General features: G+C 37.4%; 5 protein-coding genes across 10 annotated transcripts in view; all 5 read left to right on the forward strand.

Moving 5' to 3' along the window:
• LOC104784204 (protein MOR1-like) overlaps positions 1–26 on the forward strand; it is a 10,925-nt gene extending 10,899 nt beyond the window's left edge. Inside the window, exon 34 of the mRNA XM_010509261.1 lies at positions 16–26. Within this exon, the coding sequence (XP_010507563.1) occupies positions 16–26 (11 nt within the window). The remainder of the gene's footprint in view (positions 1–15) is intronic.
• On the forward strand, positions 15–4,504 carry LOC104781970 (protein MOR1-like). Of its 2 annotated transcripts, none has more exons than XM_010506776.2 (16): positions 15–198; positions 270–381; positions 600–676; positions 740–831; positions 1,055–1,117; positions 1,188–1,314; positions 1,603–1,725; positions 1,821–1,898; positions 2,001–2,159; positions 2,257–2,415; positions 2,585–2,682; positions 2,808–2,964; positions 3,199–3,411; positions 3,519–3,590; positions 3,677–3,863; positions 3,945–4,504. In XM_010506776.2, exons 1-16 carry the CDS (start codon positions 49–51, stop codon positions 4,205–4,207), a joined length of 2,130 nt encoding a protein of 709 aa, XP_010505078.1. In that variant the 5' UTR covers positions 15–48; the 3' UTR covers positions 4,208–4,504. The 2 variants fall into 2 exon arrangements, with proteins under 2 accessions (XP_010505078.1, XP_010505079.1); XM_010506777.2 differs by having other exon boundaries at positions 752–831.
• On the forward strand, positions 4,868–6,051 carry LOC104781973 (ubiquitin-NEDD8-like protein RUB2). Its single transcript, XM_010506781.2, has 3 exons — positions 4,868–5,085; positions 5,388–5,647; positions 5,805–6,051. The coding sequence occupies exons 1-3, from the start codon at positions 4,993–4,995 to the stop codon at positions 5,914–5,916; spliced, it is 465 nt and encodes a 154-aa protein (XP_010505083.1). The 5' UTR covers positions 4,868–4,992; the 3' UTR covers positions 5,917–6,051.
• On the forward strand, positions 6,174–8,305 carry LOC104781971. 3 transcript variants are annotated; one of them, XM_010506779.2, is made up of 3 exons: positions 6,174–7,240; positions 7,328–7,567; positions 7,806–8,305. In XM_010506779.2, the coding sequence occupies exons 1-3, from the start codon at positions 6,583–6,585 to the stop codon at positions 7,862–7,864; spliced, it is 957 nt and encodes a 318-aa protein (XP_010505081.1). In that variant the 5' UTR covers positions 6,174–6,582; the 3' UTR covers positions 7,865–8,305. The 3 variants fall into 3 exon arrangements, with proteins under 3 accessions (XP_010505081.1, XP_010505080.1, XP_010505082.1); XM_010506778.1 differs by lacking the exon at positions 7,806–8,305 and having other exon boundaries at positions 7,328–7,804; XM_010506780.1 differs by lacking the exon at positions 7,806–8,305 and having other exon boundaries at positions 6,174–7,236; positions 7,328–7,558.
• Positions 9,816–12,877, forward strand: LOC104781976 (probable mannan synthase 7). Of its 3 annotated transcripts, XM_010506786.2 has the most exons (9): positions 9,819–10,053; positions 10,463–10,804; positions 10,908–11,006; positions 11,139–11,391; positions 11,482–11,592; positions 11,677–11,813; positions 11,900–12,213; positions 12,295–12,480; positions 12,572–12,877. In XM_010506786.2, exons 1-9 carry the CDS (start codon positions 10,000–10,002, stop codon positions 12,738–12,740), a joined length of 1,665 nt encoding a protein of 554 aa, XP_010505088.1. In that variant the 5' UTR covers positions 9,819–9,999; the 3' UTR covers positions 12,741–12,877. The 3 variants fall into 3 exon arrangements, with proteins under 3 accessions (XP_019100454.1, XP_010505088.1, XP_019100455.1); XM_019244909.1 differs by having other exon boundaries at positions 9,816–10,053; positions 11,900–12,480; XM_019244910.1 differs by lacking the exon at positions 9,819–10,053 and having other exon boundaries at positions 10,667–10,804; positions 10,908–11,001.

Below are 12,948 nucleotides of genomic sequence, written 5' to 3' on the forward strand. Positions count from 1 at the left end.
CTGTCCTTGGTGCAGTTGGGGCATAACATTGAAAAAGTAAGAGAAAAAATGCGGGAGCTGATGAAGCAGATTATCCAAGCATATTCTGTGGCAAAGACATATCCCTATATTTTAGAAGGTTTACGTTCCAAAAACAACCGGACGAGGATAGAGTGTACTGATCTCATAGGATATCTACTCGAGACTTGTGGTACCGAGGTAGTAGCAAAACTTGACAAATTATATGACATTTCTGTTCTGTTTGAATTCTAATATACATTTCTAAGCAGATAAGTGGACTACTGAAATACTTAAATATGGTTGCAAGCTTGACGGCCGAAAGAGATGGTGAACTCAGAAAAGCTGCTTTGAACACCATGGCTACTGGTTATAAGATTCTTGGTAGGGGATAAAATTCATCAGCTTTTGTGAAGTTATAGTGGAAATTTTTTAAAACATGCCATGTCTCGCTGTGATTAGTGCTCAATTTTGGCTTGTCTATGTTTCATAAAAATGTGGAACCTAATAATCATGATTCAGAATCGAATTTCGCATTTGGTTGTCCATTCCCTTGAGATAATTTTGGGACTCGTTTCTCATTGTGTGGCTTGTTATTGCAGGTGATGATATCTGGAAATATGTTGGGAAGCTTACAGATGCTCAAAAGAGTATGATTGATGATAGATTTAAGTGGAAAGTAAGTTAAAATATGAACGCTTTTTTGCTTCAGACTTGTATCTGTAAGTTTGATTTTTCATAGTTTGGCCATCAGATCAAGGAAATGGAGAAAAGAAGAGAAGGGAGACCTGGGGAGGCACGGGCAGCATTAAAGCGTTCTGTTAGAGACAACGGGTGCGTAGGTTACAGCATTAAGACATTTTGGTAGCGACTTATTTGTACTTAGCATCAGCAATAAGCTAAAGTGGAAGCCAAAAAGATAATCACATAAGTCAAAGGCCTAATAATGCATTTTAGAATCACAAATTTATTTTGATGTTGGTTTTCTTAGTGATTGGGAATAGAAAGGATTCTAAGGCGTACTTAGTGTCTATAATGATTTTCTGTATGTTTACAGACCTGAAGTGGCAGAGCAAAGTGGTGACCTTTCTCAAATAGTCCCTGGTTCTTTATTTCCAAGGTAGACATATATATAAGTTTCTGGTGTCCATGCGGCTTCTATGCACAACTCAATATTTTTTCTCTTCCAGGCAAAGCTATGGTATTTCGGAACAAATTCTGGAGAGGAACCCAGTACCTCGGACAATTGCTGGAGTTAATGGCCCTACAGACTGGAATGAGGCTTTGGACATCATTATGTTTGGTTCTCCGGAGCAGGTTTCTGGCTTCTGTTATCCGATCTTGATATTATTTGTTTGGTCTGTTATGGAGTAGCTTTTTCTGTTTTAGGGTATTAGCATAAATTATTACTTGATGTTATTATTATAGTAAGTCAATTATCTACTACAGAGACTTAATAAAGGTCCATAGAATACATGTATGTTTGATTTGGTTGTGAAGGGACGTTGACCAATTTTGTCATTTGGAAACTGAGGTGATGCATATTTGAAGATCCTGCAAGTGTTGATTTAATTTTGTATTTTCCTCTTTTCTTATGTGTTGCAGTCGGTTGAAGGGATGAAAGTTGTGTGTCATGAGTTGGCACAGGCTTCTAATGATCCTGAAGAGAGTGCAATTGATGAACTTGTGAAGGATGCTGATGGACTTGTTTCATGCTTAGCAAATAAGGTCTGCCTGATAAACTTTCTTTGTCCATTTGTCTTGCAGAACTCCAATAAAAGTTTCTGCAGACCACCACTCAATTATGTTTTATATTCTGTTAGGTTGCCAAAACATTTGATGTTAGCTTAATGGGAGCTTCATCGAGGTCATGTAAATATGTTTTGAACACACTTATGCAGGTAACTCCGTTTGAATTTGTGATGCTGCTTTTCTTCATTAGATTGTTAGCTCAATTAGGTTTGTTTGTGAAGCTTATTACTCACAAGTATGTATTGTTGCAGACATTCCAAAATAAGAAGCTTGCCCATGCAGTCAAAGAAGGGACTCTTGAAAGCCTTATAACAGAGCTCTTGCTTTGGCTTCTGGATGAAAGAGTTCCACGTATGGAAGATGGCAGCCAACTTCTGAAAGCTCTGAACGTTTTGATGCTTAAGATCCTGGTTAGATATTCCTCCCATGCTAAAGGTTTTCATCATATGTGGCTATGAAGTTCTCTCACTTCCTCTCCTTCTTTTTTTTTTTTTAAATTATATTCAGGATAATGCAGATCGGACATCATCGTTTGTGGTCCTTATTAGCTTGCTACGTCCTCTTGATCCATCTAGATGGCCTTCACCTGCTACGGCTGAAGTTTATGCTGTCCGCAATCAGAAATTCTCTGATTTGGTAGTTAAATGTCTTATTAAACTTACAAAGGTATGATTTCTACAAAATAATTTTTAGGAGAATCATTGTTCGAATAACTTAAGTAGTTGTTACATACCAGCCCTGCTGTTTTTTGTTGACATGCCTTTCCTACTTGCTACGATCAAAGTGTCAAAAAAAACTTGTATTGTATATCTGATTATTGCTTGTCTATGTTTAGCTCCTCCAAAGCACCATATATGAAGTTGATCTTGATAGGCTTCTTCAGAGTATCCATGTATATCTGCAAGAGCTGGGAATGGAAGAGATACGTAGGAGGTGCATCTCCTTAAATTTATAAATTTTACAAATATTAGTCTGTTTATTTTCTTGGAGATTTTCCTACTTGCCATTACTAATTCATTCTCGTTTTGTTCTTGGTTGGGATTTTTTCCAATGAGAAGAGCTGGGGCAGATGATAAACCTCTGAGGATGGTGAAAACTGTTCTACATGAACTTGTTAAGCTCCGGGGAGCCGCAATTAAGGGTCACTTGTCTCTTGTCCCTATTGACATGAGGCCACAACCCATTATTCTCGCTTACATCGACCTGAACCTTGAGGTGAGATCTTAGTCTTATAACTTTCTCTCCAGAAATCTTGACAAATTGCTGAAGCTGAGGGTTTGATCAAAGAGCGCATCCAAACCATTTGGTGTACTACCTCTCATGATAATTAACTTGAAAGATCATCATATGTACTATATTACCTGGTCGAATAATATATCTGAAAAAGTTACTTACATTTTGCAAGAGAAATTCAGACGTCATTGGTAGTAACTATTTAAATACTTGCAGACTTTAGCTGCAGCAAGAATGTTAACCGCAACAGGTCCTGTGGGTCAAACTCATTGGACAGATTCAACAGCCAACAATCCTTCACCTCCCGCAAATTCTGCTGATGTTCAGTTGAAGCAAGAGCTTGGGGCGATTTTTAAGAAAATTGGGGACAAACAAACTTCCACAATTGGTCTTTACGACCTCTACCACATCACTAAGTCATATCCAAAGGTATATATGACTTTGGATTTCAAGTATCTGTGTATCCTGTTCTTAATCAACACACGGCCATTCGAGCCACATTGTATGTACCTACAAACTGATGTCAATGCTTGTAGGTTGATATCTTTTCCCAACTTCAAAATGCTAGTGAGGCGTTTCGTACTTACATTAGAGACGGTTTGGCCCAGGTTTGTAACAAATCTCCTGGCTTCTACTATCATTGCCCTTATAGCTTCAGTGTTTTGAGTCTTTAAGTTTTGCAATCGATTTTTAGGTTGAGAAGAATGCAGCTTTGGGGAGAACACCTTCAAGCCTACCGTTGTCAACTCCTCCCCCTTCTTCCTTGGCTCTCCCATCTCCTGATATTCCTTCCTTGTCGTCTTTAGATGTGAAGCCTCTGATGAACCCTAAATCTGAGTCATACACCGACGACATCCGAGCCAGTAACATGAATACTGGAGGTACTTTCCTCGATCCTGATCCTTCTTTTTTCTTCCTTGCGGCGTAATATTCATATCTGTTAGAAAAAAAATCTATGACAGTGATGACTGGGACGCTAGATGCAATCAGAGAAAGGATGAAGAACATGCAACTTGCTTCATCAGGAACCCTCGAGCCAGTAAGCAAACCGCTGATGCCAACAAACGAGAACTTATCAATGAACCACCAGACCATTCCCCAGAGCCAAATGGGACCAGAGAGTCCGCACTCACACCCAGTGGTTCTCCCAATGGATGAGAAAGCATTGTCCGGTCTTCAAGCCAGAATGGAGAGGCTCAAAGGTGGATCACTGGAACATATGTAGAAACTAGAAGACCCCAAGCTTTGGAGTCAAAAGTTCAAAACAAGAGCGCCATTTTTGTTACTTCTCTCGAATTAATGTAGTGGTAGTAGACTAGTAGTAGTAAAGCACTCTTTAAATATATATATATATACATACATGTAAGAGGAGAAATATTTATGGCGAAGATGGTACTGCGGCTAATAGAATTGCATGGGAGTTAGGTGTGTATAGTGGTTGGAGAAGATAACGAGTGTGTGAGAGATTCATTTTAAGATGAGACCAAATATTATTCTTTCTCTGTTTACAGTTCTATTTTCATTCGCGAGTGGTTTATTTAGACCTTTTCACAACCACACCCCTAACATCTTGCATTACGAGATTCCTGATGATATGATATCTCTCGAATATGTTAGATTATATGATTCTTATATGTAGTTGGCATATCTTGTGTAATCTGTATTGTGCAGCATTAGTTTTATTCCATATGATGGGAATAATAATTGGTCCTACTTCCCAACCCCCATCTAATCAAGGTCATTTATTCACTCATTTGTATAATTGAACTTAGACCGAGCATTTAAAAGACTAAACCGAAACGTGGTTAAACAAACCAATACATTGGGCTTAATTAAGTCAAAACGATTATAAGAAGTTGGCGTAGTCTAAACGCTGACCACCGTCTTTGCCAGTGTGGGGATATATATAAACCCAGGCAGCATCGCGCACTCAGAATCCGAGAGAGAAGAAGAAGAGAGCATAAGGAGAAGATTTTAATCAGTCGCCACAAAAAGAAAAAAAAGAAAGAGATGCAGATCTTCGTCAAAACCCTCACCGGCAAAACTATAACCCTAGAGGTGGAGAGCAGCGACACCATCGACAATGTCAAAGCCAAAATCCAGGTTTATTTTTTTTTTAGGGTTTTCTTTATCCCCTCAATCAATCTACTGTTTCTACTTCCTCTTACTCGAATTATGTGTCTTGAGTGTTTTGTTCGATTAGCGATCTGATTATATATTCTCCGCCGATCGAAGTTAAAAAAACCCTTGAAATCAAGGATTGTTTCGAGTAGTAGTAGTTATCTGTTGTAATCTTGATGTGAATTGTTTTGTGAACGATCTTTACTTAGGTCTAGGCTTTTAGATTAAAGAGTTTTGAAGTTTATGCGTTTTTTGTTTGTTAAATCTTTTTTTGGGTTTTGCAGGACAAAGAGGGTATACCACCTGATCAACAAAGGCTGATATTTGCTGGTAAGCAACTCGAAGATGGCCGGACCTTAGCTGATTACAACATCCAGAAAGAGTCTACTCTTCATCTTGTCTTGAGGCTCAGGGGTGGAACCATGATCAAGGTCAAGACTCTCACTGGCAAAGAAATCGAGATTGATATCGAACCTACCGACACTATTGATCGCATCAAGGAACGTGTTGAAGAGAAAGAAGGCATCCCTCCTGTTCAACAAAGGTATATAACAAACACCCATGTGCATTCAGTTGAATCTGTTCAGCTGACTCGATTGCTCATACCACAACTAGTTATACACTTCTTAAGCCATTATACAACTCTGGTTCTCATATCTACTTAGTTGGATTATATCGTATTGTTGTGGTTATGTTTTCAGGCTCATCTATGCGGGAAAACAGCTTGCTGATGACAAAACGGCCAAAGATTACAACATTGAAGGTGGCTCTGTTCTTCATTTGGTTCTTGCTCTTAGGGGTGGTCTTCTCTAATCTTAATAAATATGATTTAACAAACTTCTTCTCTCTCTCTCTCTCTCTCTCTCTCTCTTTTCCTGCTAATGTGGATTTCATGACATAAGAATGGATATGAAAATTGGAATGTTATGATATATGATGTTCTCTCTACTTGCGTTTGGATCATATTGCTTCTATTTTTCACTCTCTCTGATACAAAACACTTATGCATCACCCGTCCGGTGAACCTACTTTGTTATGGTTCTTTGTTAGATTTAACTAAGATTGATTGAGTGTTGGATTTTAAAACTGTTGTCTAAGCTTTCAATTCGTTTACTTTACCAGTTACTCAGTTTAGATCCTAAGATTCACATAGAGTACTCCCATAACAAACTAGAAACAGGAAACTTATAAATAAGAAAGGTAAATGAGAAAAAGGTGTTGTTATTTGTTAATAAGAAGCATTGCTTCTACTAGTATTATTTTTCTTTTCTCATTCATTATTGCAACCACCGTCTTTTCGAACTTGGTGACAATCTTTAGTACTACAAAACAAAAGATTTTGACCGGTCTTGGCTCTCATCCTTTCTTCTCCCCCTTTCTCCAGCACTTGTTTATTTTTCTCTCTAGTTCTTGAAAATTTCAAGATTCAACAGCCACACGTATGGCTACCTCTTGGTAAATCCATAAAAAGGCACACATATGGCTGAACCATCGGGTGGTGGAGCCAGAGAGATGGTTATGAGAGAGTATAGGAAAGGAAACTGGACTGTGAGTGAGACCTTGGTGCTCATAGAAGCCAAGGAGATGGAAGAGGAGAGACGTGTGCGGCGGTCGGAGAAAAAAACGGAAAACAGAAACAAATCTATAGAGCTCCGGTGGAAGTGGATAGAGGAGTATTGTTGGAGAAGAGGATGTCAGAGGAACCAGAACCAGTGCAACGATAAGTGGGACAATCTCATGAGGGGTTACAAGAAGATCAGAGAGTACGAGAGATCAAGAATAGAATCTTCTTTTAACACAGGCTCTTCTTCCTCTCGGCCGGCGTCATACTGGAAGATGGAGAAGAGTGAGAGGAAAGAGAGGAGCTTGCCGAGTAATATGTTGTCTCGTATATACGACGCGTTGGCTGAGCTTGTCGAGAAAAAGACTCTTCCATACGGTAACGGTGGCCAGATCCTAAGAGTGTGCCAAGAATTTGTAGCTCCGATGATGGCTCAGGCGATGCATCAAATCCCGACTACTATTGTATTATCTCTTCAGTCACCACCGCCGCCACAACCTCTAGTCTTATCACATCCTCCACTGCCTCAACCTCCTCTGTTCACATTTCACGCTGAGCCTATACAGCCCACAGTAGGTACCCTTCCGTTTTATCTCTCTTCTTAACTCTATAACAATGAAGTAGTACGAGTGAGTATTCAGACTAATACGAGTGAGTTTTCAGACACATCAGGGGCGAAGCGAAGGAGAACAACAACGCCGAGAGAAACGACGACCAAGCAAGGAGAGAGTACTGAGGATGCGGAGGTTATGGTTGGAGCGGCAATATCGAGAAGCGCGTTGGTGGTCGCACAAGTGATAAAAGAGAGTGAGGAGAGACAAGAGATGAGGCATAAGGAAGTGATGAGGCTGCAAGAGAGGAGACTGAAGATGGAGGAATCGAAAGCTGATATAAACAGACAAGGTATGAGTGGTTTGGTGGACGCCATTAATCAACTCGCAACTTCCATTCTTGCTTTGGCTTCTTCGTCGTCTTTGCCATAACAAATCACAATCATCAAGGAGGTCCACCATTAAAATTGTATTGACTAGATGTTTTAGTTAAGTTGATGATTAGTTAGGATGTAGATATTTGTAACTTTTATGGTAGCATTAGCATATGAAGTATAGACCTATCATTAATGAATCATTTAATCATGCAGTTAAAAAGTTGTCTTTAACGTTGATGATGGATTGTGGAGTTTGGAAGTGCACGCGTTAGTGGTAAAAGGGGGTGGAGGTAGATTAAAGAGGAGAGAGTGTGGTCAAAGGATTATTATAGTGGTCAAAGAGAGGTCGAAGGGAAATAGTATTATTGGTGGGTTAAGTGTTTTTTTCATCTCTATTCTCACCTTTTACTGCATATCACTACAAAAGCTTCTCTGTGTCACAAGGACCCTGGCCTTATGGGGTGGGTAGGGTAGGCTTTCTTTAGAACAGAACGTGAATATGAATCGAATATTATTGTCTTAATTGCTCTTTCACCGTTTTCCATAACCGGAAAACTAAAATGAAGATCACTTAAAACCAAAAATGCTCACCATTTTCTGCATTTAGATGTATTAATTCTACTTTCTAATGTAAATCTTTTAGGATAATAATTTACGTTATATATTAATCAGAAAGACGAATGTAAAAAAACAATTTCATTGATCTCAATATGAATTATGAAAAAAAAAATATAACTCACTACATGTAAAACAATCTCTTTCAATTTTTAGTCTGACCACTAAACTCCTAACTAAAAGGTTTACTAGTCTAGTTAGTTCTTTGCGAAGATCACAATTCTGAGTGCCCTAAACGATATTTCTTTCATCACGGGATTGTTTCTCAATGAATTTTCAATTCACTTAATTTTTTTATTATCCTTTTGTAATTAACAATTTTCTATTTTCAGAGAAAAAAAAAATTGTGGTTTGGATCTCTGACACTCATGAATACAAAGGTTTCGAATCAGAAAATTATCTTCCATAGATATGGTTTTCTCAAAGGATTGGTATGTGTATGTGACATATAGAGAGATACCAAAATACAAATATACTAGATTAAGACCCGTGCTAGAACACGGGTTGAAATTCATTTTATTTATATTGTAATTTTTATATAAAATATAATTTATGTAATTATTTTCAAAAGTTTTTTTTGATAAAATATTATGCAATAAAATCATATGCTAAATATGATGATTTGGAAAAGACACCTATTTGTAAGTTTTATATTGTTAATGATTCTAGATAAGTATTCGTGCTATAAAGTTTATTATATTATATAAAACTATAAAATTCAACAAAAAATATAAAATTGACTTTAAATATTCAACTTTTGACCCGTTATTTTTAAATATTCAGTAAAATTTTTAATTCAATAGATATTATTTTTAAAGAATAATGTTACTAAAGATTGAATATTTTGATAGATTGAACAATTTATATTTGTTTTTAAAAATTCAACTTATGGTATATCCAGAAATAAAACTATTTTTTAATTATAATAAATAATATGATAATTTATTTGTTTCATAAATTAGACTTATATATAAAAATGAGAGGTGAAGTATAATGATATTTAACAAACTAATATGTTAAGTTAGATATCAAAATATTTTAATATGGATGAATAATTTAATAAAGGAAATTAATATGGTAAGTTAGATGATATCAAATGATTCTATAGAATATTCTTTTTAAGATTTTAGGAAATAAATTAAAGTTGCACCCACTATTTAACTTGTAACCAATTAATCTATCAATTAATCTATAACCTATTTGTAACAAACTTATTAAAATTATATAGTATACAAAACAATGTTGTGTACTTACGTTTGTTTTGTACTTACGTTTTATTATAGAAAGAATTTGTATGAATATATTATTACATAGTTTTGAGAATGTTTTTCTAATAAGTTTACAAAAAAAAAAATAGTAAAGATGTATTTATTAAAAGCTTGTCATTTATGTAAAAGAAAAGAATGTAATGTCGTGTCTACAGTTTTCCAACGTGGTTCGCGTTAAGTAGTTATCAGTTTTTTTTGGCCATAACCATAATGTTTGATGGATAAGCCAACGAATATTTGTAACAAATAATTTAAAGAGATGAAGAAGAAAACAAAAGACTTTGAGAATAATTTATACAATAAAATAAAAAAATGACAACGAAGAGCTTAGCAGCTTAGCCCCACTTATTAATTGGCCTATTGTAAAATATCCAGTTGGACTCTCGAAGAGACTAGAGAGAGAGAGAAGAGAACAGAGACGACGAGAGAGCTTTAATCGACCACGAAGCAGAAGACTATTCGTGGAAGAGGCTGACTCACTTGTGGTTGTGGAGAGAGAGAGAGAGAGAGATCATATCCCCCCAATGTCTCTTCACCGTCTTCCTCATGACACGTTCTCCTCCTTTCTTGGCTCACTGGTTCGTTCCCCCTCATTGACACGAATGTTGCATTTTGCTTGTTACCTACGACTGCTTTTGATTCTCTCTCTCGTTTTTTTAACCATTTTTTAAATCTGGGTTTCTTGCGATTGACTTCAATTTGGACTTTTCTTTACAAAAGGATTGATTTTTATTTTTTTGGGTTACTGTTGATTTTGACTAATTTGTGAAAAAAAAAAACCCATTTCGTCTTTCTTGTTTCTTTGCCTACTACATTGCTTTAGATCTGACCCAATCCATGTTGTTCGTAAATACCAAATCTTTCATCTTGTTTGTCCTTTTTTACTTCTCCTAGATTTGCGGATTCAAGAATGTCTTTAAACTTGAGGACCAATTTGTGTTTTTTTTTTTTTTTTTTTTTTTTCTTCTCTTTTACTTTTGATTGAAGTCTCAAGTTGGAAGTTCTAAAGCATCAGTGGCATTACTCAATGCCGTCAAATCTTTTCCTACATTTGGAGATATCATTGCTCGAATTGGACTATGGTGGGAGCAAATAAGGGCTGTTGTTGTTGTACCTGTCTTCAAGTTCCTGGTGGCTGTATGCTTGATCATGTCTGTCATGCTCTTCGTTGAGGTTATGTACATGGGAATCGTCGTTCTGTATGTCAAGTTGTTCAAGAGAAAACCTGAGAAGATTTACAAATGGGAAGCTATGGAGGATGATGTTGAGTGTGGCAGTGCTACCTACCCTATGGTTCTTGTGCAAATGCCTATGTACAATGAAAAAGAGGTAACAATCTAAAGCAGCAAGCCAGCAACTATATTTTTTTTCTTTTCCTGTGATTGGTTTGTGAAGCGAACTCCATTTGGTGGGATGTTGCTGTGTTTGGTAGGTTTGTGAACAATCAATTGCAGCTGCTTGCAAAATCTCGTGGCCATCGAATCGTCTGATAATTCAAGTGCTTGATGATTCTACAGATCCAGCCAGTAAGGTCCTTGTAAACCTCTATCGACACTTGTCCTTTTCCATCTCAGGCTCTGTGTGTTTGACCTTATGATTTTGTGTTCCGATAAAGTCAATTCCTTTAACATTTTGGCTATGTGGAAATGACGAAAGGAAACAGGAATTGGTGAAAAAGGAGTGTGAGAGATGGTCTAAAGAAGGCGTCAACATAACGTTTGAGATTAGGGACAACAGGAACGGATACAAAGCGGGTGCTCTGAGAGAAGGAATGAAGCATAGCTATGTGAAGCAGTGCGACTATGTTGCTATCTTTGATGCTGATTTCCAGCCTGATCCAGACTTCCTCCTCCGCACTGTTCCTTTCTTAATTCACAATCCCAAGTTAGCACTTGTACAAGGCCGGTGGGAGTTTGGTAACATTCCTTAAGACACCTTTCTCTTTCTTTTTTTTTTCACAAATCTATAATTGGTAAATGAGAGTTTGCTTTTGCTAATAATCTCAGTGAACGCGGATCAGTGCATGATGACGAGATTGCAGGAGATGTCTTTAAGTTACCACTTTACAGTAGAGCAGCAAGTTGGATCTTCAACATTTGCTTTCTTTGGGTTCAACGGTATTGATTATGGCATTCTCATTTTGCTTTTCTTTTTTTCTTCTCAATGAAGCTTCTGTTTTAAATTGTCTGAAACTATTACAGGAACAGCAGGTGTCTGGAGAATCTCAGCGCTGATTGAGTCAGGGGGGTGGAATGACCAGACAACAGTAGAAGACATGGACTTAGCTGTACGAGCTACACTAAGAGGCTGGAAGTTGCTATATATCGATGATCTCAAGGTATAGATAGAGGATTCCTCTCCTTTGTTGGCATCTTGTGTTATGCGTTTTAATTTTGAAACATTTTTAGAATGCATAATCTGCAGGTAAAAAGTGAGTTACCTTGCTCCTTCAACGCCTTGCGTAGCCAGCAGCATCGATGGACTTGTGGCCCTGCGAATCTATTCAGGAAAATGGCTGGACAAATACTAAGAAGCGAAAATGTTTCTCTGTGGAAGAAGTTGTATATGTTGTACAGCTTCTTCTTTATCCGGAAGATCGTGGCTCACGCCCTCACGTTCTGCTTCTACTGTGTTATCTTGCCAGCAACTGTTTTGTTCCCAGAAGTCACAGTTCCAAAATGGGCTGCGTTTTATCTTCCTTCTTTGATCACTCTCTTTATCGCAATCGGTAGACTAAGGTGTCCTCTTTTACTCTTTCTATGTAACTTATCGTCTTTCCTCTCTCTTGTCACATTATTAATCCTTTATTATGTTAACAGATCAATCCACCTATTGGCATTCTGGGTTCTGTTCGAGAATTCAATGTCCCTGGTTCGAACAAAGGCTCTGGTCATGGGGCTGTTAGAAACAGGAAGAGTACAAGAATGGGTTGTGACAGAGAAATCAGGTGATGCTCTCAAGACGAAGCTGATTCCACAAGTACCTAACGTCAGATTCAGAGAGAGGTAAGTAAACAAACATTTCTTTCAAACTGAAGCCTTAACAGAGTCCGAGCGTAAGCTGATGATGGATATTATAATAATCTGTTGCAATCAGGGTGCACTTACTGGAGCTACTGGTTGGAGCTTACCTATTGTCCTGCGGAATCTACGACATCATCTACGGGAAGAACACACTATATGTATACCTTCTATTTCAGTCATTAGCCTTCTTCGTTGTTGGTTTTGGATATGTTGGCAAATATGTTCCTGCTTCCTCCTCTTAACACAGATAGGAGCCAAAGAGTCACTCTCAATATGTTTTAGAAATTTTTTTGTTGATATCATATTGAGAACAGAGCCTATATATATGTACTAGGCCAATATGGACAAAATATGTCACTTGCTTTTTTTTTTGTTGTTGTAAAGAACGAAGCTCAAATGTGACCAATACATATGCCCCTCAAAATATTTGTTTGAGTCGTGGCTTCATAA

The sequence above is a fragment of the Camelina sativa genome, chromosome 4 (assembly GCF_000633955.1).
Source record: "Camelina sativa cultivar DH55 chromosome 4, Cs, whole genome shotgun sequence".
NCBI lineage: Eukaryota > Viridiplantae > Streptophyta > Magnoliopsida > Brassicales > Brassicaceae > Camelina > Camelina sativa.